The 25,713-nt window shown below is 44.0% G+C and overlaps 1 protein-coding gene across 1 annotated transcript in view; it reads left to right on the top strand.

The window, feature by feature from the left end:
• DNAJC28 (DnaJ heat shock protein family (Hsp40) member C28) overlaps positions 1 to 21,577 on the top strand; it is a 178,969-nt gene extending 157,392 nt beyond the window's left edge. Inside the window, exon 2 of the mRNA XM_069636277.1 lies at positions 20,330 to 21,577. Coding sequence (XP_069492378.1) covers positions 20,362 to 21,501 — 1,140 coding nt within the window. The 5' untranslated portion in view covers positions 20,330 to 20,361 and the 3' untranslated portion in view covers positions 21,502 to 21,577. The remainder of the gene's footprint in view (positions 1 to 20,329) is intronic.
• Positions 21,578 to 25,713: the final 4,136 nt, after the last annotated feature.

The following is a 25,713-nucleotide window of genomic DNA, read 5'->3' as shown; positions in this document are numbered from 1 at the left end:
ACTATCCGGTAGGCTTTTGAGTATCCGAGGCCTTCTACTCCACTGTTGTTGAGCACCATGGCTTTATTTATTTTTTCACTCCTAAAAGCTGAGTGTGAGTGTTAACAAATATGAGAACATCCCTGAAATATTAATAAACTAAAAAGTCCTCGTGTCTATGCCTCATATAATTATCCAACCGACGATGTAATAATCATGCACCTATGTTGCATATAAAATATTTCATGAATACATGTTAAACATGAATACAAAATCACAAACAATTCCTCAAAATAAATTTAGGGAGGAAAAAAGTATTCTTCATCAAACACATTGCCTATCCATATATAATACATGTGAATCTATTGGCACCCATTGTATTTGTACCTAAATGAAAGACACATGACTGAAGACCCACATCAAAAACGTAAATTATCCTCTGAAAATCATAGAATTGTAAGGTAAATTCTTAGAGAATCTTTGGTGGTAGTTTTCACGCCACAGTTATGAAAGATGCATAGCGCTACTTGTTTCAACACCCGTTGAGCGTGAAGGAACTCTAAGAGAGGTCCAAAAAATGACATGTTTATGGAAGACCAAATGAAACAAAAAAAACTATTAGGTGCAAGTCTAGAAATGTTTTTTTTATACAAGCCTCAACATAATGGGCCTCATTCCGAGATTGGACGTAGCCATGGCGCTATTTGTGCCATGGCTGCCTCCAATACCGGGTCCGGCACCGGTCTCGTTCAGTGGGGACTTACCGGTGTAGTCTGACCTTTGCGGGACCGGTAAGTCCCCATTGAAAAAGCCATTCCCATTTGAGCCCCCATAGGGCTCAATGGGAATGGGGAAGGAGCTAATAACGGTACCGCAAACTGCGGTACCGTTATTAGCTCTGAAGTCCCTTAACGGGTCCCGTCCATAACACCTGGTCAGACCAGGCGTTAAAGGAGGGACCCGCTAAGGGACCTCGTAGTAGGGCAGTAAGGGATTACCAGCACTGGTCTCCTTACCAGTGCCCGGTATCCCTTACCGCCCTACTCGGAATGAGGCCCATTGAGAGTGTAGGGTGGAGATCTGAATAAAGGTAAAGGCCTAATTCTAAATATATGACAATATCAAAAAATAATTGTGTGAAACTAATCTTATCAGGTCACACGTGTTGGAAGGCAGCTCTCTGGGAGAAGTGGGGCTCTGTAAGACAGGAGGCAAAGAGCAGCCTCAACAAGAAGGGAGGATAGAGGGGTCTGAGGGGCAAGGCCCTGAGGTAGGCTTGAAGCAGGGAATAAACTGCGGCTGGGGAAATATCACGCATACAAATCCCGTAAGAGCAGGGTGGACGGAAAGCTGAGGAGTGAGGAGGCAAAGGAGCCTGCCCCCCAGAATTAAAGAAGCACGGGGGAAAGTTGCATAACAGGTGCCCAAGAAAGGGGAAATACTGAGGCTAGTGATCCCTGACCCGCCCCAGGATCGCCTCGAGAAGTGGATGTGAGGAGGCTAAGGAGGTAGGTGGAGGCGGGACTGAAAAGGGGCGGATTTCTGGAATTTGATAGACAGCGTACAGAACCGGCACAACTGGCAAAGTACAACACAGAGAAAATTGAACACTGGACTTACTCTCTAAACGCATAGAAGGGTGCAGATTACGTGCGAGCTAACAAGATAGCCCCCAGATGCCAGGGGCCAAACCCAGGAGCACACCAGCAAGAGTGTAAGGGTCAACGAGATCACAAGGTGGGCAATTGGATCAGTGCTGTAGGCAGAAACATCAGGCAGATACACAAACAGCTGAACCAGCAAAAGAAACAGGGGGAGAGGATATCACAGCACTCAATATGGCACTAAATAAAGAGGGGCTGCAAGACTGTTTGAGAGGAATGGAAAACAGGATGATGGAGTCCTTCCAGGATCAATTTGGAAAAATGAAGGAGGAACTCAAGACATCGTTTCAGGCGGTCAGAAGAGAAATCAACAAGCTGGGAAATAGAGTGGATGTGGTTGAGGACAACCTATCCGAAATGGCAGAGGAAGTGAAACAAAATAATACTCTACTCAAACAGGTAGCCAGAGCAAGGCATAACCTGGAAATTTCAGGTGGAGGACCTTGAGAATAGGTCTCGCTGGTCTAATATGAGTCAAGGGAATGGTCGAGACTGTTATGGACAAAGGCCTAAAAGACGCTATGCAGCATTATTTTAGCAGCCTCCTGACCGGAATGCAACCTGAAGATGTTCTGATAAACAGGGTGCATAGAATAGGCCCTAAGAGAAGGGAACTAGGGGCAAGACCCCGGGACGTTTTAATAGCCTTCACCCCATACACCATGACGGAGGAAATACTTAAAGCGGCAAAAACGCAACAAGACTTGACAATCAATGGAGCCCAAATTCATCTGTACCAGGACCTGGCATTGTCAACATTACATGAAAGAAGACTGATGCAGCCTGTCACAAGGGCATTAATTGCAAAACACATTGCCTACAAATGGACATTCCCTTTTGGTCTGCTCTTTACATGGGAAGGCAAGCAGCAACGGATCACCATGTGTGAGGAAGGACTGTTACTTATGCAAATGGAAGGGGACGTGGACCAAGCGGAGCATGGACCAAAGCAAAACACTTCAAATGAGGCTGCCAGATCAGGGGAATGGTCGACGGAGAAGAGAATGAGGTGTGGAAGGGAAGTATAATTCTCAGGCCCCCATACGAAATGAAGGATGTGTGGGTAGTCTGTGTATGAGGTAAAGCCACAGGTTTAAGACAATATAATGAGGACGGGGGGGGCAGGAGGGAATAACAATGCAATTGTCTAGGGAAGAAATGAGCCTGGACAGAGAGGGGAAGGCGGGATACCTTGGAATCCAAATCAGGGTATGGAAATATCCTGGCAAAGGGAATTCCCAGGGTTATAGAAGGCTCAGCCCCCTGGGGGGACACCAGGGGAGGTTCGGGAGAATCCTGGCCACTTTGGGTAAAGGGAAAGGGGAGAGTTAGGGAGGGGGAGGGATGTGGGTGGGGAGGGTAAATTGGGATTCGGGTAGGGAGTTGGGAAGGGGCTTTTGTATGGTTTAGGGCTCCAATTGGGGCAAAAGGGGAAGGGGACAGAGGCTTTAAATCAAGGGTATACAGACCCAAAGACATAGCAGATGGCCGAGGCAACGATCATAACCTTGAATGTACAGGGCTTGAATTCACCAGCTAAACGCCTTTCGATAATAGGGAGACTTGTAGAACTTCAGGCATCAATGGTGTTTTTGCAGGAGACATATCTCCTTCCTAAAGATGAATGGAGGATGTCCCCAAGTAATATTATGCATCGAAATGACAAAGGGGATTGCAATCCTGCTCGGTAACAGTTTGGGGGTTTAAAAAACAATTTTAGATACCTGGTGCTCAAGGATACAATAAGGGACCAACTGTACACATTGGTTGCAATGTATGCTCCCAACGAGAAACAGGATCTTTATTTGAGGGAGATACTGCAGAAACTGGGAGGTTGGTGTGAAGGACAGGTGGTGATTGGAGGAGACTTCAACTGTGTGATGGATCCTGTGTGATGGATCCTACATTAGATAAAACTCTTCCGGCCTGCGCAGCAGATGGGAAAAATAGGCAGGCATTGTGGAAATTCTTTAGGGACCTAGGGGTAATTGAAGCATGGCAATTCTTTCTCGAGCCAGACAGGAAATATACACACTATTCGGCAGATCACAAAGGGTGCTCAAGGATTGCCATGGTCTTAGTCTCCGCAACACCGATCCCTCAAGTAATAAAAGTAGAAATAGGAGTTCAATGTTTTTCCGATCACACCCCGGTGATAATACAAATTGAAGTGACTAAAGATAAGGGGAAAACTCAGAAACACTGGAGACTGAAGAAGATGATATTGCGAGACGTACCACCTAGAGACAAAGATAATGGGGAAACAGACTGGAGGATAGTGTGGATGCAGGGAAAGCGGTGGTCCGGGGAGAATTTATATCGCAATCTGCAGCATATATCAGAAGGAAATGACTCATTACAAAGAAACTGGAGGGGGAGGTAAAGGAAGCGGAGACGCAGCACAAAACATGACAGACACAAATGTCGTTGAGAGCCCTACAGAAAGTTAGAGCCCAGTTGGAAGCACATGTTGCAGACCGCGTGGCACAGACACTATTAACACTAAACAAACATACTTCACACAGGGTGGGAAAGCTAACCGATTCTTGCCCGCCAAACTAAGGAAACAAAGATCCCATAATTATGTAGCTCAACTTAAAAATAAACAAGGGACACTATGGTCTGCGGAAGAGGGGAAAATGGAAATAATGGAAAAATGTCACAAAGGGCTGCTGAAACAAGAAGGCTTAAACCCGCCATTACAAACAATTTATATGTCAGCACTGCTCTTACCCCAAATATGCGAGGAAGGTAGGGACACACTGAAAGCCCCGATAACAGTACAAGAGGTCAGTGACGCAATAACGGCCTTGCCAACCAATAAAACTCCAGGCCCGGATGGGCTAGGAAATGGTTATTACAAAACCTTTAGGTCTCAGCTGCTGGCACCATTAACACGGCTCTTTAACTACATTAGGGAGAGTGGCAGGATTACTGACGACATGGGGAAATCAACTACAATACTAATACTCAAACCAGGAATGGACCCCACAGATTGTGCCAGCTATCGCCCCATTGTGCTGCTAAATAGTGATGCCAAGATTTACGCTAAGGTTTTAGCAGCGAGATTAATGAAGATTCAACCGGGGATCATACATGGGGACCAGGCGGGCTTTATAGCTGGGCGGCATACGCAGGTCAATATAAGACATGCCATAGATATAATAGATCTGGGACAAGAATGAATGGGACAGCGGTTCTCTGTAGCAGCGTTAGACGCACAGCAGGCTTTCGATAGCTTAAACTGGGGATACTTACGATTGGTCCTGGAAGCATTTAGATGTGGACCCGAATTTACTAGGATGGTCCTAGCGAACTTTCAAATACCTACACTGAATTTTTGGGTTAATGGGCAGATCTCAGCACAGATTAAAATACAAAGAGGCACACGTCAGGAATACCCCTATGTCCCCTAATATTTGCAATTGCTAAGGAGCCCTTTGCAGTGGCGGTCTGACAGGACCAGGACATTCTTGGGGCGACTTGTGGAGAGGAAACTTAATAAATTGTGCTGTATGCGGATGGTATATTATTATTTTTGAAAAATACAAGGGACACATTACCTAGAGTAATGGAGAGGCAACAAAAGTTAGGGATTCACCAAAAACTATACAAAATCTAATGCGCTAAATATAACTGAGGAGCGAGGTGAGATGACAAAACTGGGCAAGACGTATACCCTAATTTGGGAAGATGAGAGTATAGAATATTTGGGGATAACATTGACAAGGGAATACAGAGGGATGCATGGAGCAAATATAATACTGCTCTGGAAGCAATTACAGGACGATTTGCATAGATGGGATGCCCAGGAACTCTCTTGGTTCGCACGAATTGCAGCGGTCAAAATGACCCTGCTTCCACGATTGCTATATATTGTGAGCTCCCTTCCTGTAGACTTATCACCCCGAATTATTAAGGAACTACAGGCTGCAATAATTTCCTTTACAGAAAGAAACCAAGAATACAAAGGAAAATCCTGATGCGCCCAACACTTCTGGGTGGACTGGGGGTCCGAGACGTAGAGAGATATGTCTTAGCGGCGCATGTAGCATGATGCTGAAATGGGCAGGGCACGACAAATTAAAAGGTTGGTGTGGGATAGAACTGGTGGTTACATCCATTCCACTAAGGGCTCTACACGCTCTCAGTACGGGGACAGAGGGACAACTGCTAGAAGCTACCAAGGCGTCATTGCTGGGATGGGATCAAGCACTCCGAAGGAAGAAAATACAGCACAGATTTGGCCCATACACCCCGATGGCCCATAATGCAGATTTCACCCCAGGCCAACAAAGAACATTTTGGGATGCTTGGACAGGAACAGAATCCATCCACCTAAGTGAATTGTTTCAGGGTGGGTCCCCCCTCCTTTTTGAAGAATGTAAACAGAAATTTGGTGTAGTAGAGAAAGAAAGGTATAAATATATACAAATTAGGCATTGGATCTCCCAGAAGAAGGTTAGTTAGGCAGGCACAAGGGTTCGGTGGGGCTACAACTGACCATACAGGAAGGTTCGACGATTAGAGGGTTAGCAAGATTGTATAGGTTGTTGGATAGAGCGCAAATGGGAGACAAGCTCTCGTACAAGGATAGCTGGGAAAATGACTTGGGTGAGCCAATTACGAAAGAGGAGTGGGGCAGATTTGGATGAGGGTGCACAAAACATCTAAACGTATGGCTATCAAGGAGACAGCATATAAAATCTTTTATAGATGGTACCTGTCTGCCCATCGACTACACAGAATAAATGTGAATTATCCCCCCTTGTGCTGGAGACAATGTGGAGGGAAATGGGACCTGTACCACATCTGGTGGACATGACCTAAAGCTACAACATATTGGAAAGAGGTCCTTGGGCATATAAAGGAGATCACGAGGTGCAATTGCCAAACTCACCAAAGTTGGTATTGATGGGGGTGGAAGTGAAAGGGGTTTATGCGGCAACTAGGTACAACGCTTGCCTCATTATACACCTGTTGATGGCAGCATAAATGACCCTAGCGCAGGGGGTGGAAAACGGTGGCAGGCCCTATAATAGCCTGGTGGTGGGTTAAGATCTGGGGAGTGATGGCTATGGAGAAAGTATGCGCCTTGAAAGCGGGAACGTTTCAGAAGTTGTTGGCATTATGGACGCCCTTCCATGAATATGTAAAAGACAGGGAAAATCGCTTTCACAAACCTATGTTACTTAGGAATGTTCACGTGTATTGAGCAAAGGAAAAGGAAGGCAATGGACTGTCCCCCTGTGGGAAGGAATATGAGACTCTAAATCCGGAGAAAGAAAATTAAGCCATACAAGTTGGGGTTAGGGAGGGGATTGGAGAGGGGTATGGGGAAAGTTAATGTTGAAAGTTTTATCTTGTGATATAGAAAATCTCATGAGCACTATAGTTGCAGGATACGATACCAGATGTGTTCAAAGTATAATTTCATGAAGCAAGTTTACAAAACGATACTGCTGGTGATGTAACAGATTTGTGTTCATGACTGAATAAATAAAATGTAAAAAAAATGTAAATAATAATAGGTATTGAGCATGTATGACTAACCTCAAAAGTGAATGAAAATTAGTGAATGCTCTTTGCCTCAAAGGTGTGGCCAGCATGGTTATCGTCTTGAATGAGCAAAAAAAAGCTTGGTGAAAGTACATCTAGCACTCATTGCTACATACACAACAGATCAAATCGATATTCAAATCCGAGGATAACTTAGAGATTTCCAGTGGTAGTCATGGTAGAACAGCCCAGGCCTAACTCTCAGAAGGTGGAATGGGGTGATTAACATGTACAGTAAACACTTTTAATGTCCGCCTTTATAAATATATCTTCTATAGGAAAAGGCAAAGAAAATTCATTACACCTATAGGTATGTAAACTTTCTAAAACAAAGCTGCCACCCTGTATTGGGTGACTAAAATAGTTTCCAGAATTTGATAAAGAGGCTTTTACTAGAAGGGGCAATGCAGAAGCAGGTAAGCAAAACACATTTCCTGTCTATGCCAGAAAGTTTCAGGATACCAAGGTAGACCAATTGTTCAGATTTGGGGCAGTCTTTGGTGTGAAATGGTTACCATTCAAGTGTCCAGTGGAGCAAATTCCTAAGTTGTGGTAGAGTGAAGCCTACAGGAGGCAATTGGTGGTATAAAAAGGGTGCAGGGATGAAAACAATAAATACAAGTCTTGCCAACAACACCAAGAGTCAGCAGAGCAATAAACCGGGACCAAAAAAGCAGTTTCGCAGCAGCAGTTTGGCAGTTTCCAGAGGTGGTTGCTGAGCACATAGTCTGTTGACCACTCTAGGTTTCAGTTATAATACACTGGTGCAGGAGGAACCCACGCCCCTTAATTCAGTGATTCCCAGGTCACGGGTCCGAGCAAAGGAGCTTTAGCATACAAAGGCTGCAGTCAGCTGTAGTCATCAATGCTGAGTTCCCACAAGGTCCTTGGGCACAGAATTCACTTTGGAGGATGAAGTTGGATTGAGAGGACTGCAATAAAGAACAAATATTGAAGAAAGGCTTGCAAAGTCACCCCGAAGAGGAGTCAGAGACGGAAGACGGATCATGAGGCAAGTTTGGCGGTGTGGTTGCAGGATCTGAGGCAGCACAGGCTTCTGGAGGTTTGTTGGGGTATGTTACAATAGAATTCCAGTTTTGGGGGTTCTGCAATCTCTTTTTGTAGGACACCCCTGTTTTTCTCCCTCTTTATTTTTGGGGTTTCTAATTTATTTTGGTGGTCAGAGGGACTTCTACTGAAGTCCGCCTGTCACTACTTTCTGCAAACAAGGCAGACTATACTCTGTGGGGGGCGGGGGCCATGAGAGAAATCAAGCCCATATCAGCTCAGCCTGCCTAACAAGCAGAGCTGCAAGCAGGGCAGGCTGTTTCATGTTGGACACCTGTTACTATGGTTTGGTTTTAGGTGGTGTACCACTGGGAAATCACTCTCTATACCTGACGAGTGGCCTTAGCCTTTGGTGCTTGAGCACAATTAATTCTTGGCTTCCCCCTCTGCATCGTGACTGGATGCGCTTGGTTGATGACTCTAGGCTTTTCCTTTTAGCCACCCAGCTGAATTGGTGAGCCTAGTGACTCCTGTGTGAAAATGTTTCATTTATTGCAATTCACAACCTGCAGCTGCGGTTTGAGGTCTGGCTCCATCTGGCAACCGGTAACATTTTACTGGCAAGCTTCACATTCCGCTTTCACTCTTTATTGCTTATTAGCACATGGCTGCATTCAGTACATTCTGTCTTCGGAAGCAGACATGGAAACAACAGTGTAATTTCTAGGCACTATTTTGTTTCAATAAGATATTTCCTTTCTGGGAGCACCTTTTTTGCCGCAAAATGCTATTTAACACACAAAAGAGAACGCTAAAGCATGGCAACATACCTTCACTTTCTTATACAGAAACCATTTACTTTTACATGACACTTAATATATGGTCATGTTAAACCTGTTCCAGTTCAACCAAGTTGCAATTAAAATGCTTAACTTATGAAGACAACCAAGTTATTTAAATACTACAAAATAAAACCACATTTACAAAGTTTGTCTCTTTACTTTACCCTGACTTAAAGCACCATTTTTTCTTAATCATCAAAACTCCAAAACATGTATTGCTGCTACCACCATCTGCTAATAGCCTTATATATCTCGGGAGGGGTCATTATTGCTTGGGAACTCAATTTCTCCTTAGTTTCTTGCTCATTCTCCTTGCCGGTTCTCAGTTGGGCCCCCGATCGCATTAATTTTTTACCTGTCAGTCTGCCTTCTTCTGTTTTCAGCCATATGCAATTAAGAATGTTTGAAAATATGCAATCATGTTATGCCATACTCAAAATAAAGAGATAACTGCATATTTTGGGCCTACCTGCTCCTTTTAGAAGATGTGACCCGTCCGTCATTGAATTGGTCAGTGGTCTTTCGGCTATCCCTGCCATCTCTCGTCAGCGATTCTGTAGCCATTTCCACTCTAATTTCTTGGCTTGATCATCCTCATTTGCTTACCCCAATGGCAAGAAACAGCAGGGCTGAGACCTTGCACCCTCTAAACCAAACATGCCAGAACTCGAGAGGAGCAGAGCTGCCTGGGCTTTGGTGATTCGGAAGCCAAGCCGAGCAGCCTCACGATGCCAAGGCACCCATGCCAGCGTGACAGTTCAAGGCTCTCAAGCAGAGGGAGGGGTCTTCTAGAGATCACAAAGGGGAGAAATGTAACATTGGTTATGATGTAATGGGCTAACCTGAGACAGCAATGGGCAAAGACCTATGTGAAGAGTCACTCTAGGAAGCAGTAAAACCTTGATGCGTCAACTGTGAGGGGTCAGCAATGCAAGGTGGACAACTGTTTGATGATTATCATGTGCCAATTTATTTAAAAGAAATTAAAGAGAACTGCCTCATTGTCCGTACTCTGCTGAGGATTTCCCTGCCTAACCAACACTAAAGGGGAATACTCTTAACACAGGATGGCTGGCCCTCACACTAAACAACAAATACACAAAGAAAATATATGGCAATTCAAATAACATCAACACTATTCACAGTTTCTTGATAATCTTTCAAAAGTTTAGGTGAATTCCCTTCCCCGGGATTTAAAGTGAATTCTGTTCCGATGTACAAATAAGGAACTCCTTGTAGGATAAGTTTCAAATCAGACGATAAGGAACGCCTTGTACTTAAGCCTCAAATCAATGTAAAAATCAGGTTTTGTTAACCAAAGTCCCAACAATACCAAATCCTTTCTCCTTGATGCAATATGGACTTGCAACTTCCTCTGAACAGCACCAATGGTATTCTCAGCCGCGATGCGTTGCCTATGCTTCCAGCAATCGAAGAAGACTTGCCACAGTTCAAAAGAAATACAACTTCCACAACTATCAGTGAAACACAGTTCTTGCTTAGCAGTCAGAATGACATTTGTTGCAAGATTAGGATTCATTGTAGGTATATTTGTCAGGATGATTTCATAGTACTGCTGCTTCCACTTCAACAACTTCACTTCTGCTCAAGTTTACCATGAGAACAATCTCCTTTGCCTCATAGAACATCTTTGTTTAAGCCACTGGCTACTGCCACAGCTTTAGTACTTTGTATTTCAAGAAGGTTTGACAAGATTCTCTTTCAAGTACTTAAACAACTTCCAGCAGGCAAGGCACTCTTCCTCTGAATATCTCTCTTCAAAAGGGGCAGCTTATTTGCCTTTCTTGTTTGTCTGCCACAACAATAACTTCAAATTTTGATAATCTACAGCAAGTTTCCCTTCCACAACTTTGCCTTCACCTCTCTGCCAACCTTAGCCCAGTGATTAGCCAGAAGTCTTGGCGCCACTTGGCTTTAGGTAATGTCTGCACACTGGTATCTTATACAATGTCGAATTGTTATTGGGTTCACAGTAATAGATAGTTTGCTTTTTGCCTCCGGGAAAGGCTGCTTTCAATATTATGGGAGACTCTTGGCTTGAGCAATGCTTGCTCTTCTGTTCAACTGTGTATACAGCATTTAACTGCATACTTTCTTGTGTAGGGAGTTCAGTCTTCCTTTTGAAAACACAATTAAAAAGACGCAACCACTTCTTTAGGTAGTTTTCAAAGCTTAAAGGTTTGTTTAGAATATGTATGCCCATGTGAAAGTAAAGGATAGAGTTCAGTCTTCCTTCTGAAAACACAATTAGTCACATTCAAAGGTTAAAGATTTTAACAATAGTCTTGTCAGTGTTAGATATTCAGCAATGGCCTTCGAAATGTTTGCTCTCCTTAACCAGAGACACACGACCACTTCTTCATGAAGTTCACAGTCTTAAGGATTTAACAATGGTCCTTTGCAGCGTTTGCTCTTCACGTGAGTAAAAAGAATTACCCAATACACATGAGTGCTGCTTTTCCATTGTACCTTGATTAAAGCTTCAACAAACAACTTCAGCTTGTTTCTAATTGTACGCGAGTGAATAGGAAACTGGATACTGTTGTTGGCAGTGCTCGCGCAAGGAATCAGAATTCCAGGTTTCACTCACTGGCTTCTGTGAACCTTGTTATGTGAATTTTACTGCTTCCATGACTTCTGCCACAACTTCTACTTCTTCTGGCTTCACAGGGACCCACACCCTTCCTCGCTGAAAGTGTCTCCAGTACAGTCACTCGTTTAAGGAGCCCCTCTCGCTCCTGAGACCCACAGCGTGACAACAGCTTCTCGCCATGGTCTCCAACACGTTCTCTGCACGGCAATAAGGCTCACATGGGGATAGACAGCCTCTCTGCACGTCTTCCGCTGCACAGCCTTTGCTCTTCAGAGTTTGGGGGAACAGGACCCTCTCAGAACAAGCAGGAGAAATCTGCTGCATCCATGTTCCGGTGTCCCTTTAGTTCTCCCACTTCTGCTTGGGTTACCATCTTCGTGCCTTATACTTTCTGCTTTTAATGCTCCAACACACACTCCAGTCACAGGTCCAGCTCCTTCTGATTGCCTGCACCTGAGTGGGTCTTTTATGCCTCACAGGCTCCTTCAGGTGTGGGCTGATAGGCTTAATGCATGCCTCTTCAGCTCTCTTCCTCGTCCCAGTACTTTTAGGATTGTGGGACTTGTAGTCCCCAACAACAAAGTTAGTTAGTTATTTTAAATAACGTCTGCTAGTTAGGGGTAGATTTAATCCCCTTAAAGTTATTTAAAGAGAACTTTAGGAGTAAGAAGGGTGTTTATCTTGAAATACTTTATAGGGATTTTCTGTGGGTAAGGCTTGTTCAGGTTTTATATTGCTGGTGCCCAGAGCCACTGATCTTAAATATGATTCAGGGACATCATAATGACAATAAGCCATTACTTGTTTTGGTCATTTGGAAAAGATGTTCCCTTTCAAAGGACACATGCCGCGTCTCATCCCATGGAATCTCCTTACCACCCTGGGCCTTGATCCTCCCGCAGTACACCATCCCCAAGGTCGAGATCAGAAGCGCCTGCCTTCCCTGGCCTCTTGGGAGGAGACTTTAGGCAGGGCTTCAGTGAGGGATCCATAGGATTCTTCACACAACCTAGTGGCAAGATCACAGTGGGGCACAGCATGGAAGATGACAGTGGGGAAGAGAACTACAGTGCAGCACAATCTAGTGGCAAATCGAGTTTATGTGTAGCCCAGAGCTGAGGACATTGTGTACATACAGTGGGTGTTTTTGTGTGGTGTCCAGAGCAGAATATGCCCGTTTGTGCCCTATGCGTGAGCACGTGCAGTGCTAGGAATAAATAGTTCCCTCAACCTAGGTTTTCATTTTAAACATACCTATCACTTTAGCGCAAATCTTTAGGAGGTATTTTGCAGACACAGAGGTTATGCCATATGATTTGATTGTATGGGGATGATTTATTACAGGACCCAGAAGCCCTGTCGGGTAAAACGGGTAAGTATATGTGTTTGTGTATGTTGTGTGTTTTGGTTTGGGGGAAGTCTTGGGTGAGGAGGGAGGTGGCCGGGGCGAACCCCTCCACCCCCGAGTTCTGACAAATCCCACTAGAAGAGCCGGGATAGGGGCGAAGCAACGTCTTTTTCGCTTTTTTGTAGGCTGCCTAAAATCCCCCCAAAAATGTTTTTTTGTTAGGCGACCTATAAAAAGCAAAAATAAGATATATAACCAGATAAATGCAATAGCGTACTGGAAGAACCAGAGACAAATCCGGCATTACATATGATCTCTCTACTGGACAAGAAAAGCGATTAATCTCAACCCTATGTAAGGAATTTATAAATGGGGCCACAACCACAAACTAAAAGTGAGGGGAAAATGTGAAAATAACCTAGGAGCGCCATCTGAAGATCAGGAGTGAAGAGAAAGCCTCTAAAAATGCAAGATTAAAATTGGTTTAATTTAATATTCTACATCAGGTGTGCATAACACTGATGAAAATACATATGTTTAAATCCACTATAACACACACATGTCCCAGATGCCAACAAGGTTGGGCGGCATATTGGCATATGGGCAGTTAATGTCCATTGATCCCCGAATACTGGTGGTAAATTATGGACAAAACCAGTGCCCTAACACATGGAGCCTTTGAATGTAATCCATATACGTGCCTTTTTGGGATTTTCCAGACGGTAAGAATGAAAAGAAAAAAATGGATATGATTGGTTATTTATAACGGTATTGTACGAAATTACCGATTATAAAAGTCCCGACCCCACCAAAAGACCGAAAACAAACACCACGAAAAGTCGTAACTAGCAAAAGTTCAAACTTTTCATGGTATGTGTTTAGGTGTTTTTCGGTGGGGTCGGACTGGGGGATGGCGGGGGTGTCTGCCACAACATCCCACTCACTACAGTGAGCAGGGGTTGTGGAGGACACCCCTCCAGCCCCCCACCAAATGAAGAAAAAAAAAAACGCTGGGGGCTGCGGGGTGTCCCCTGCAATACCCCGCTCACTATGCTGTACAGTATAGTGAGCGGGGTTTTGGGGGAAACCCCTGCAGCTGCCCACAAAATAAGAAGAAAAAAGAAAAGGACCCTGCGGCACCGGTTCCTAATCACGGAAGTGAAAGGGAACTGGCGCTGCAGGGACTCAGCGCGTCTTCAAAGGTAAGTAGGGTGGGGGTATGTTGGGGGTGTAGGTGTGTTGTGGGTGTGGGGTGTGTTGTGGGTGTGCTGTGGGTGTGGGTGGGGGTGTGGGTTTGTGGGATCTGCATGAATGTATGTTCACATGGGAAATGTACGAACCTTTTGGGGTTTGTACATTTCTCGTGCAAACATTTCCATTGCTGACTTTTCCGTGACGGAAAATTCACGCAGATCCATTTATAACGCGCTTAATACACAGAGGTTTCTAAGCGCGGACACAGGGATCGAAACTGTGTTGCTCGCCTTGGAAGCAAGACGACACGAAGCAAGTTGCCGCTGAGCTATCCTCCCGAGACGAATGGTGCCGGCGATGGGTACTTTTCTGGCATTGGCGGCCAAAAGGAGAATCTCCATCTCATGAAAATGCACTCAAAGTGCTGAGCTTCTTCCAGCTCACAGCTTCCATTCAGCTCACCTTCCCCAAGCACAAGAAATTTCCATAAAAGAAAAGCTCCAAATCTACCTTTCTCCAGTTCACAGTTATATAGTTCAACACCAGTCCTTGGGATTCCCTTCCCCAAGTTTCAAGTAATGTTGTTTAAAAAACGGGGTCTTGAGATGCCAATCCCAAGAAATGTAGAAGTCTTACGTCAGCCTGACCCTCTATCTGGCTTGCTTCACCAGCTCTTCTGCAGTGGTTTTGTTTGGCTTGTTTCACGGTGTCTAGCTTTCACCATTCATGGTCCTCTGATCTAGGTACAGTTGTCAGACAACACGGTTCACCCAATACAGGTTGCGCAACCGGGACCCTGGGCTCCTCAACCTTCACACACAGGTTACTTGGTACTTGTTCCTGAGGACCAACTCACTGGCACTTGATCACCTGTATTGGGCTCACGGCTTTCAGTATGTTCTTGTAATCCTCTGGCTTCTCCTTGGTCACCTTGTGGCTCTGTCACCATGTATCACACATTCCTTGCCCAGTTGTAGCTTGTCACACTGCATTCATTTATTAAAGTTCACTGTTTGGCTTCCCATAGCCTTTAATATATCAGACTTCCAGATTTGAATTGATTCATTCTGCCACATATGTTTTTAAGTTCACTTTTCAGCTCAGTTCAATGTTCTCTTCCGTGGCTTAATTAAGTTTGGTATTCATTGCATAGTTGTGTGCTTTAAATGGTAAATTGTTATTTAATTCAACATTCAGCATTTGCTGGTTTTATTTCGATACTCAATTTCCATTTAGTTGGGTATTCAATATGCATTGGATTTTCAAATATCGAATTTCCATTTAGTTTGCTGTTCAATAGGCAGGTAATTATGTATTCTTTTGGACTGCGTTTGGTGCTGGATTGCTTCTCTGACACTCGCCTGTCTTCTCCACTCTCACCCAGTGGCTTCCTGCGACTTCCTTTCACCTCCTGAATTCGTAGGTCAGGAAAACCCTCAGTTGCGCACTCTGCTTGTTCGCCGTGTGCTCCCTGCTTCACACGGCACCTCTGATGCTGGTCTCTGGACACGGACAGTGTCCTCGGCATCCCAGGCACCTTCTCAGCCCCGGTTGCACACGCTTTGGTGTGGAGGCTCCCAGGCTTGTGGGGGATACAGAGCCCACTTACAATAAAGTCCCGGACATCTGCAGGTGTCCTGGTTCTTCCTCCTGGGCCACCACAGCGTTCTCCTTTTCGGGTCTCCTTCTGCTTCACCTGTCGCGCGCTGCCCTGCTGGGCTGGTCTCCCTTCATATACCTGCAGCCCTTTGGCAGGCTGCAGGTGTGGAACTCTGATTAGTCCTGCCTGACCACAATTCCAGGGACATGCCTGGCCCTCATGGTTCCTTACAGGCATCTTCTTTATCCCAGTACCAGAGTGGAGTAAAGGGGTAATCCCCATCATTCTTAGTTGCATCTTCTTCATCTCAGTGCTCTCAAATGTTATATGTGAGGATTTGAGGGGTGAGGGGAACTGGCTTATAATAGCCTACAAAGGTTGGGAAAGGGTTAGGGTGGTTGTCAGTAGGGAAAGGAGGATACTATGTCTCGCTCAAGCTACATTTAACCCTTTTCCCTCTTTCAGGTACGTTTGCCTCTCCTACCTTTTCTTTGTTCATTGGGACATGTATGGCAATACCCCAGTACTGCCCTTGGAATGGAGGGTTCTTCTTGGAAGGGACAGGGGAATACTGTGTCTCGCCTGAGTATATCTCACTCCCAATCCTCAAGTTCCCACCACCCAGGTGAGCCTCCCTTGCTTCTCCACCCCCAGTGTCAGGAGCCAAGAGCGATGGCCTTTCCCTGGCCACCTGCGCAGAGGATCCAAGGGGAGTAGGAGTGAGAATACCCTCAGGTTTCTCACACTTCCCAAGCACCAGAGCCCGATCGTCAGTATATGTAAACCCGGATACAAAATCTGTATTAGAGGTCTGGGATTTGATTGCCTTTCAGGGCAACCTCACAACATTCCCAACTCTTTTTTGTAAACCATTTTTAAAAACTTATTTTCCCCCCCATGCCACCTCCCCACCACCATGACTGCCAAGGAATAGTTTCTCCAATTGGAAAAAAGCGGATTGTATCGAGGTGTCTGATCTTTTTAAAGGTGAGAATGTGAGATCCTTAAATGACTATAAAACAGTATTTGGCATTCAAGAAGGAGATATTTTGGAAAATCTCTAACTTGGGTACTGCAAGCGGACTCAAGAACCCTTTCCCTTTTCTATCATCGATTGAAGGCCCTTTCTTGCATAAAGGGATTGATTTGGCGGCAATACAAAGCTGTGGGTGCATCTGGATCGTGTATCTGGTGCGATCGGAGGAAGACTTGGGGCATCGCATTTCGGAGGGGCTGTGGAAAGCAATGTGATCCAGGGCCAGGGGCTGTTCCAGGTATGTTCAACACAAAATGATTGCATACATGTTCGTCCCTGGCTAGTAAATAACCCCTTTCAGGCTGCACACGATGAATCCTGATATACGTGACTAGACACTTCCTGACAAACCACCACCTAGAATGGCCCTCAAGCGGTCCAAGAACATAAACGAATGGCTCACCCATACAAGGCTCCTGAAGAAAACCCTCAGAACAGGGCTGTGGAACCTAAGAGAGATCATGGGACACCATCCATGCGGTTCCTGCACAGTGTGTCGGTTTACCAACAAAATCAAAACCTTTCAAATTGAAGGCAAGGAATGGACTCTACGTCAATTCACCAACTACAAAATACCTAATGTTGTCTTTACAATAGAATGCCCTTGCGCTTGCGGTACGTAGGCCAAACCAGCAGACCAATATACAAATGTATTGTGGAACACCGCTCCAGAATCAGATGCCGGACAATAACAGCCCCATTAGTATCTAATTTCCTGGAACTGCAACATAACCAAGACCAACTTAAGTGGTGGGTCCTCGAGAAAATACAAAACACAGTGAATGTAAGAAGTGCTTTGAACTACAAAGAAGCGTGGTGGGTCTTTAAACTGTGGTCCATCGAAAAAGGTCTAAATGAAGCAATGCCCTTATATAATCATCACTACTAAGGGCTTTGTATTGACCCTGCTCGCCCTGCTTGCAGACCACTAGCTCTATTCCACCCCGCCAGCGTGTGCTCACTTCTCCCAGTCCAAGGGAGAAGCACCTGTCCACATTGCCCCCTCTCCCCGACAGGTCCACCACTTAGCCCATGCCCTGCCCAGATTCTACTCTATCTGCCTTGCCAATATTTCTGGCCCATCCTTGGCCCTCCATCAGGGTTCATTCACACAACTGAACCCCAGTGTATTCCTAGACTAGCGCCTCTATGGATGCACTGCAGCCTGCCAATATGATTTTCACCGACGCAGAGCTTACTTCGCTCAGATCTTGCCCTGGGGCAGGCCTTGCCCGTGGAGACAGCCCTTCAGTACGCCTCCACATAGACGGGGCTGCATGTTTGCCCATTACGTTGCCTTGGCGACACTCAGATGCTCCTCTTCCATTCAGCGCCAAGTCGCATGCTACTTTCTTCCACGCATGCGCTAGGAATTAGCGGACTACCAAATGAGCATGCACAGTAGCTATCCACTCGGCGCATACACAGCTCTTTGCCCAGTTACGAACTTGTCCACATCCACCCACCCGTGCATCGCTGCGGCTCCAGGTAAGCAGGAGGCTCACACTGGGTGTCAGGCACCCATCGCGGCCCAGGCATTTTGACCTTGATTCACACAGACTTCAACATGTACGCAACCTTCGTGGGTTTGGTTTGTGCATATTCTAAAACTCTGGCTTTTTCTATCTTGTCCACAGTACCCTGACTGGGAACACACGGCTAGGGCTTCACTCTGCAGCTGCTTCATAACTACTGGCAGCGTGGGAGCCCCCACATCCTACCCTCCACACCTCTGGAGTTTCCTAGCGCATACCACCTGGCCCCCGCACTAAGCAGCACTACTCCCTGAACCAACACAGGGGCTTTAGGTAAGCTACCCAGCCACCCTAATCCACTTTACTCTGCAGATTTTAGCGGAACATGCCACCCTCCCAGTACTAACATGGGGCTCTTTCCACTCTTTTGTTACCCTGCAGGTGGATCCTCTTGGATTCGTCTCTAGCCTGGCACTTTAGACCTGCGGGACATATTCGCTTCTGCTGCTTGAACATGGCTCCAGCAGCATAAACCATAATTGAATTCCTCTCCTACTCCCCCTGGACACAAGCTCAAGTTTGGCTTGCATTTGTTTTTAAATGAGAATGTTTACTCCTTATTTTAATCACACAGTTTTGTGCCCGTGCAGACATCACTGGCACAACCTGTGGTTTCATTTCACCCTGTGGTGAGTCTAATACTCCCCCATTTTGTGTTTACCACCCATAGGGAGACACAATCCTTTGGCCCGGAAGGAGGCACCAAATCCTGGAAGCCAAAACGTCCTAGGGTCCAGCCCCACTCCTGCTGGCACCATTTACACCTTTGGGAATCTTGTGTTCCCGACAAAGACCAAGGGTTGGTCACCTATAGTTAACAGACAAATGTTTAAATGTACAGGACTTGCCCCGACTTTGCGAGGACAAGCACTTTCTTCTCACATTTGTGTTTGCACTACTAATTAGTGTCCACTAGACTTGCTTACGTTCCATTGCAGTCTACTCTTTTATACTTCACTTTACCAAGCTGTTGTAAATGGATTTATCTCTATGTTGTTTTTTTCCTCTTTTTTGCCTTTTCCTCCTTCAGTCGACAACTATTGTGTTTGGTGAAGTTCGATTATATGTGAACAATTTATTCTTATGAGAATTCACTGTTGCAGAACACATTTAAGATACTTGACTCAAACGTTATCTGTTGGTTCAAGATGCCTTACCTTGATTGTTGTTGGCCCGATACCACAAGCTTTATGTAAGAAATGTACACTTGCACAATCCTTACACCATTTTGACAGGAGGTTTGGGGTTCTGTTAGTCAGATGTTGAAAAATGACCGTCCCTGGAATCCCAGGGTGGTTCTTTTAGAGTTGCCACTTGAGTGTTTTTATCCCCCATCCCATCTACTCCACCTATAAATATTACCTGTTGTAATTTTGTTCTCATACAACCTTGTGAAATTCAACTGTATGTTCAATAGGTGGTGCTTCCTTCTAGCCTCTTTAGGTTTTCAGATGCTTATTTAATTTGGAGGCAGGGAGGGGGTTTTCTTTTAAAGTGATGGAGATTTCTGTTACAGCCGAATTTGTAAGCTGTTCTATTTTGCACAAATATGCTGCTTGTTGCATAGTGAAACCTCAATAAAAACCTGTTTGATAAAAAATAGGATAGTGCTTTCCATCAAGTACAGTTTTTATGTGGTTCATTGATGCTGAACTCATGAGTTGCACACTTTAAACCTGGAATTCACACCTTAAGGTATAGCAGTGCAAATAGCACAATATAACATTTTCCAAGTGTTTTTACACCTCGCCCTTTGAAATATGTATATATGTTTTAAAGTGTGGTTCAAGGTTCTGTTGTTTTGGAGTGCTCGCTATGGCTAATTGGAGTTGTAGTCCAAAATTGGAGGGCCACAGATTGGGTATGCCTGCGCTATTGAGAACAATCAAGATGTGCAATACCTTTTAGTTGTCTGAAACATATTATTTATATATTTTTTTTATTTTATAGGCTGACACTTTCTGCGTTTCATCATTGTGATTATGAAGTGGCTTTGCATCAATCCAGCACTTAACTCTGGCTTGCCCTTAGTTGTAAATTCAGCTGCTATGCTACACAAAGTCTGCATACTTCCCGGCCAGTATATATCTGCTCAGAGAATGCTGTCGGGGTATGCATCCAAAAAGAGCATGAAAGATTATTACAGTCTTCTCGATGTTGAAGAAGGATGTTCTCTAGACGATGTGAGAAATTCATACTGTATACTTGCTAAAAAATATCATCCAGATAGTGGTTCCACAACAGCTGATGCTACCATGTTCATGCGTGTAGATGAAGCATATAGAGCTGTGCTCACTGAAATGGCTAAGGGCATGAAACCAGTTCTTGAGCCAGAGGAGGAGGAAGATGATAAATCAAAATACAAAGCTCTGCAGCACAGGCAGTTTTTAAGTTATGAAGGTGTTGGTTTTGGAACGCCAAGCCAACGGGAAAAGCAATACACACAGTTTCGGGTAGATCGAGCATCTGATCTTGTGATGGACTTTAAGAAACAGAAGCTTGAGAGCCAGTACTCTGAGAACACTATGATTGCCAAAGATATTAAAACAAGCAAAAAGGTTAAAATAACACAAGCCATTGAACGTTTGGTGGAAGATCTCATTCAGGAGTCAATGGCAAGAGGAGACTTTGATAACCTTAGCGGGAAAGGAAAGCCATTGGACAAGTTCTCCTACTGCCCTCATATTGATCCAATGACTCACAACCTGAATAGGATCCTAATGGACAATGGATACCAGCCAGAGTGGATCATGAAGCAGAAAGAAATACGAGAAACAATTGAGAAGCTAAGACATGAGATACTGTTGTCTAGGAAGAAGTGCAGTGATCTAAAGACATCGCATCAGCTCAAACTCTGGAACCAAAGCTGCAAAGAATTCAGTGAAGACATCAAGAATCTTAATAAACTGATTAATGATTTTAACCTAATTGTTCCCCTTCTAAATTGGCAAATGGTCCATTTTAATTCACACAAAGAAATTGCTAGAGCAGAGAGGGCTTATGAGACATTGTTGGAAGAAAAATTGAAAGAGGATGAAGCCCAAAACGAACATGAAGCGGAAACTCTTAAAGTCTCTTCCAGAGCCCCCTTTTTGGCATGGATCAATCTTCTGTTTAAATGATGCTACATTTAAAGATAAGCAACATTGAATACAGTTATATTTATTATATATTAAATGTCTTTTGGAATTCTGCAAATTTTATTTCTGAAATTAAACAATATGATTAAATATGTATTGATTTTCAGATGGCTGTAGCCATAATATGTGACGACAGTTCTGTTGAAGTACATGAGTCTGTGAAGAACTCTGAAGCACTCAGCCTTTTAAGCCATTCTAGGTGTGTTTGGCAAGGAAATCTCCACCACACATTTCTCCCTCATTCTATATGATTCTGATCCATCAATCCCCTAAGAAGAATTCAACAATAAAAAGAGTCAATTTTTATCTGTGCCAAAATTGGCCGTAGTATTTGCATAATTTCTTTTTTTCAACAAAATGGAGCAAAACCCCAAGAAGCTGTATTTTTGTTTTTCTATTCCCCTTTTTCCAATCTATCAATTTTTGTTATAAACAAAAAGAGATATTACCTTTGCATCAATTCTAAGACATGCAAGCAGGCTTGCACTGATGTAAAAAAAAACTCCATATTAACATGTATATGCAAAGTATGTGTGTGTTTTTTATTTTTATTAGGCGTTGGTCTATAATAAACCTCTCACATACAAAAAAGAGATAAATATAACAAATCATTACGCAATCATTAATTTGTCACTAGAAAATAAATATGAAACCAATCTAATAGCTCCCCCTTGACCCTCTGGCACTTCTCCTTTTCCCTCCCCCTCGCACTTGCACGATCTGAATGACACAAGGCCTTGGAAGATCGTCTGTTTTGTCCTCCCTTTGTCTTACCTTCCTTGTCTTGTTGCATTATAAATGGCTTTTCATATGATAATAAGGACACTTGTTTCCCAGTAAACAAATTTGACAAATTCTCTGCAGCATTAAACGCTAGAACCATATACAAAACTACTAACATTCTTTTCTCTTCTAGCCTGCAACATTGAACATTGAATAAATAAATGATCATATGATTTTACATTGTTACATAATCTACATCCTCTTTCCTCTCTCAGCAGTTTACATCTTGCTCCTAAAATTTCCTATGTAGAGAATAGGTTAACACGAATGCTCATTGAAAAAAGCTCCTGCGTTTCATATTTGGAAATGTACATAAACATATCGGGACAACTCCTAAACCTTTCACTTCTCTATTCAAATGATATTCACATAATGAATATTGAATAATTACATCTCTATCACACCAATCCCCCTTCAACAACTTCTGTTTTACCATTGAGGGGTTTGTTGTCAGTACACCCGGCAAACATTTAATTGAAGCATAATTTTCCTCCATCTAATCGCCCAATTAATATTTTCATTTGATATCTGAATTGATTTTCCATTGCATTCTTAATATCAATATACATTGATATTTTAGGAGAGTCTAAAATGTTCAAATATAATTATTACAATCTCCATTTAATTAAGGCTTGTAGTGACAACAACCGCAGCCGATATCTGACCAGTTATCGGCACACAAATAGGTAACAAAAGAACCAATTTCCATAAAGTGCTTCAAACTTATCCCTTATTAGTGGTTTTAAAAAAAATAAAAAGCACAGACCAGACTTAAATGGGTTTCGGAAGTCTGTGTTTGAAGGAACCAAAACAAATCGAGTTATGAATAGGAGCATTAAAGTACTAATGATATGTTGAGGATGGTAATAGGACAATGTCACCGTCATACATTCTTTTTTTAGTTCAAGAGAGCAAGTGCAAAACAATTCTATAAATGAGAGCGAATCCATAAAAGAGACACATGGTTCTATAGTAATCCAATGTGTCAAGAGGAAGGAGCCACTACAGGATAATGAAGCTATATTATAGTCTATAATCCCTCCAATTGGAGTGGAAAACAGTATATTGCCATATTGGAAGATGAAGGTAAAGCTGGGTCAAGTAGGTTAGAGATGGGAGAGGGGAAGAAGTGGGCTATAAGAAGTGGTAGATCCTGCCACTAATGGAGGGCAAAGCCCCATGTATTGTTCTATCTTACTCTGACATAGAGACTGTATGGAAATTGCATGGAGTTAAAGAAGAACAATACTGCTGTATTACAGCTGTGAATGTGGGAAACCTGGCCTTGTATGTTTGGGATACAATCCTAAAAGGATTTTCTGGTGAAGGGGAGGGGAAGATATGGTGGCCGTAGGAGGCCATAGCTGGGAACAACAACCGTAAAGTAAATGAAGATAATTCAGCTCAACATCATTTGTGCACTGAGTGAGGGAGGTCTGTAAGAAAGAGATAGAGCAAAAGGTATGACCAGAATGTGAATAGTAGTTAGGAGCACCGGGAATAGGGAGGGTAATAGTTTGTTTTCCCACCTACCACCTTGGCCTGGAGAGGCAGGGATGAAAATAAGGACTGAGGATTTACAAGTGAAATTAGCCTTTGGTCATGGGATGCTCCTTGAAGCAGATGAAAGAAGATTTCTGTAATTCTGGAGGAAGACCATTACAAAATCTCTGCATATTTAAGAAGAATGTGTGCTTATGTCTCTTGAACTTAGTGATTTTAGGGTACAGTTCTGTTTTGCTGCTTAAAGCAGCCCTATAACACCATCCATAAGTGCCATTTAATATTGTATTACTCTAGTAGGGTAATCACATGTTGTTCATTTCGATTTGACCTTGATTGGAATCTCATACCGGTCTTGTATAGTACAGTAGCAAATATAGGTAAAAGATGCGCCTTGGCAGTTTTAGTGAGGAATAGGCGGCACTGGTTTTGTCATTAGAAACAAGCTACAGATGAATAATGCCCATGATTTCACTCTATGGTGTATGGCACATTGTATTGATGACACCATCAAAATGGCCACCTACAAGGTACATAACATCTTCAATCTCTCCATAATTAATAGACTGTTGGATATTCATTTCTATGGCCTCATTTGAAAGGTATCTATTCAGGCAAAACACAGTGGTGCTAACAACATCTAATCTAAAGTCAGTGGTGGCTCCAAAGTATCCATATTTATAGTACAAATATGGAACTACATCATTATTATTATACGTTCAGTTATTTTATTTTGTTATCTAGTCATGTACAACTATCGGATTGATGTTCTGGAAGGAGTAATGCTGATAGATCAGCCAATCTCATCCAAACGCTCAAGTGGTGCAGACTTTCATTTGTGTTTTTTATTATGTCAATGCCAACAGAAATAGGCGTTAGTCTATGGGCATCATTACAAGTATGCCGGTCCGGAAATAGCTGTGCCGGTAGCACCGTACCAGCACCGTTTTCCGGACCGGCAGATTCAGAGGAACAAGTCCGGAAACACTGTCACAGCAAAGTTACACCCACGGTGCTACCGCATCCAGTAGCACCGTAACCGTAAACAGCGAAAGAGATGCTGGATTTCCCCAAATTACCGGCACATTTAGAGTTCCGCCTACACCGAAACACTGCCATAAAAACGGCAGTGGCACTGTGACCAACGCACCTGCAATACCGGCACCGCAGACCAGCCGTTACAATGCCAGGTGAGCAGTAACAGGCCCCAGGTGTACCAAACCAGCACAGCTGCACACCATTGACCACTGTGAATGCAGAAAAGGACCACACCTAACCCACCTCCCAACACAACGATGCTAGCAAACAGGCCACAGGTGGACAGAATTAGCCTAGTTGAACACCATTGACCACTGGGAATGTACAAAAGGAGCACACTCACACCCAACCCACCTCCCAACACAACCATGCTGGCAGTCGCTGTAGCAGCAATTGGGCTGGGGAACCTGCAAGGAGCTATTGAGGATAAAGCAGCTGAAAGGCAGAGGAGGTGGCGTAGGCGCAGGAGGCGAATGAGGAACCAATTGGCCATGCCAAACATCAATACCCAGCAGGTAGCACCCCACAGGCAGCCAACAGTACCCTGCATCCGAGCCGCGCCCCGGAACCTGACCCCAAGCCATGGTTTATGGTGGCGGCTGTGGGGTTTTTGTGATTTTAGGGGGCAATTTTGTTGAGTGCCTGTTTGATGATGGTGTAATTGTTGAGGAGAGTGGAGGGATGTGTGTGTGGGAGGAATGGGGGTTGTATGAGTTGAGCTAAGGCTGTGTCTGAATTGTGTTTGATTTATCTTGCTGGGGGGTGTGGGAGATGTGTGGCAGGTGGGGTGAACTTGTGTGGCAGAGCTAGTGTGAAGAGGATCGCAAAGTCGTTTGACCAGGACACCCAGATTAGATTTTCCACTGAGAC

The sequence above is a fragment of the Ambystoma mexicanum genome, chromosome 7p (assembly GCF_040938575.1).
Source record: "Ambystoma mexicanum isolate Mex_15411 chromosome 7p, UKY_AmexF1_1, whole genome shotgun sequence".
Classification (NCBI taxonomy): Eukaryota; Metazoa; Chordata; class Amphibia; order Caudata; family Ambystomatidae; genus Ambystoma; species Ambystoma mexicanum.
The sequence above is the reverse complement of the archived record's forward strand: the minus strand, read 5'-3'. Positions and strand labels throughout refer to the sequence as shown.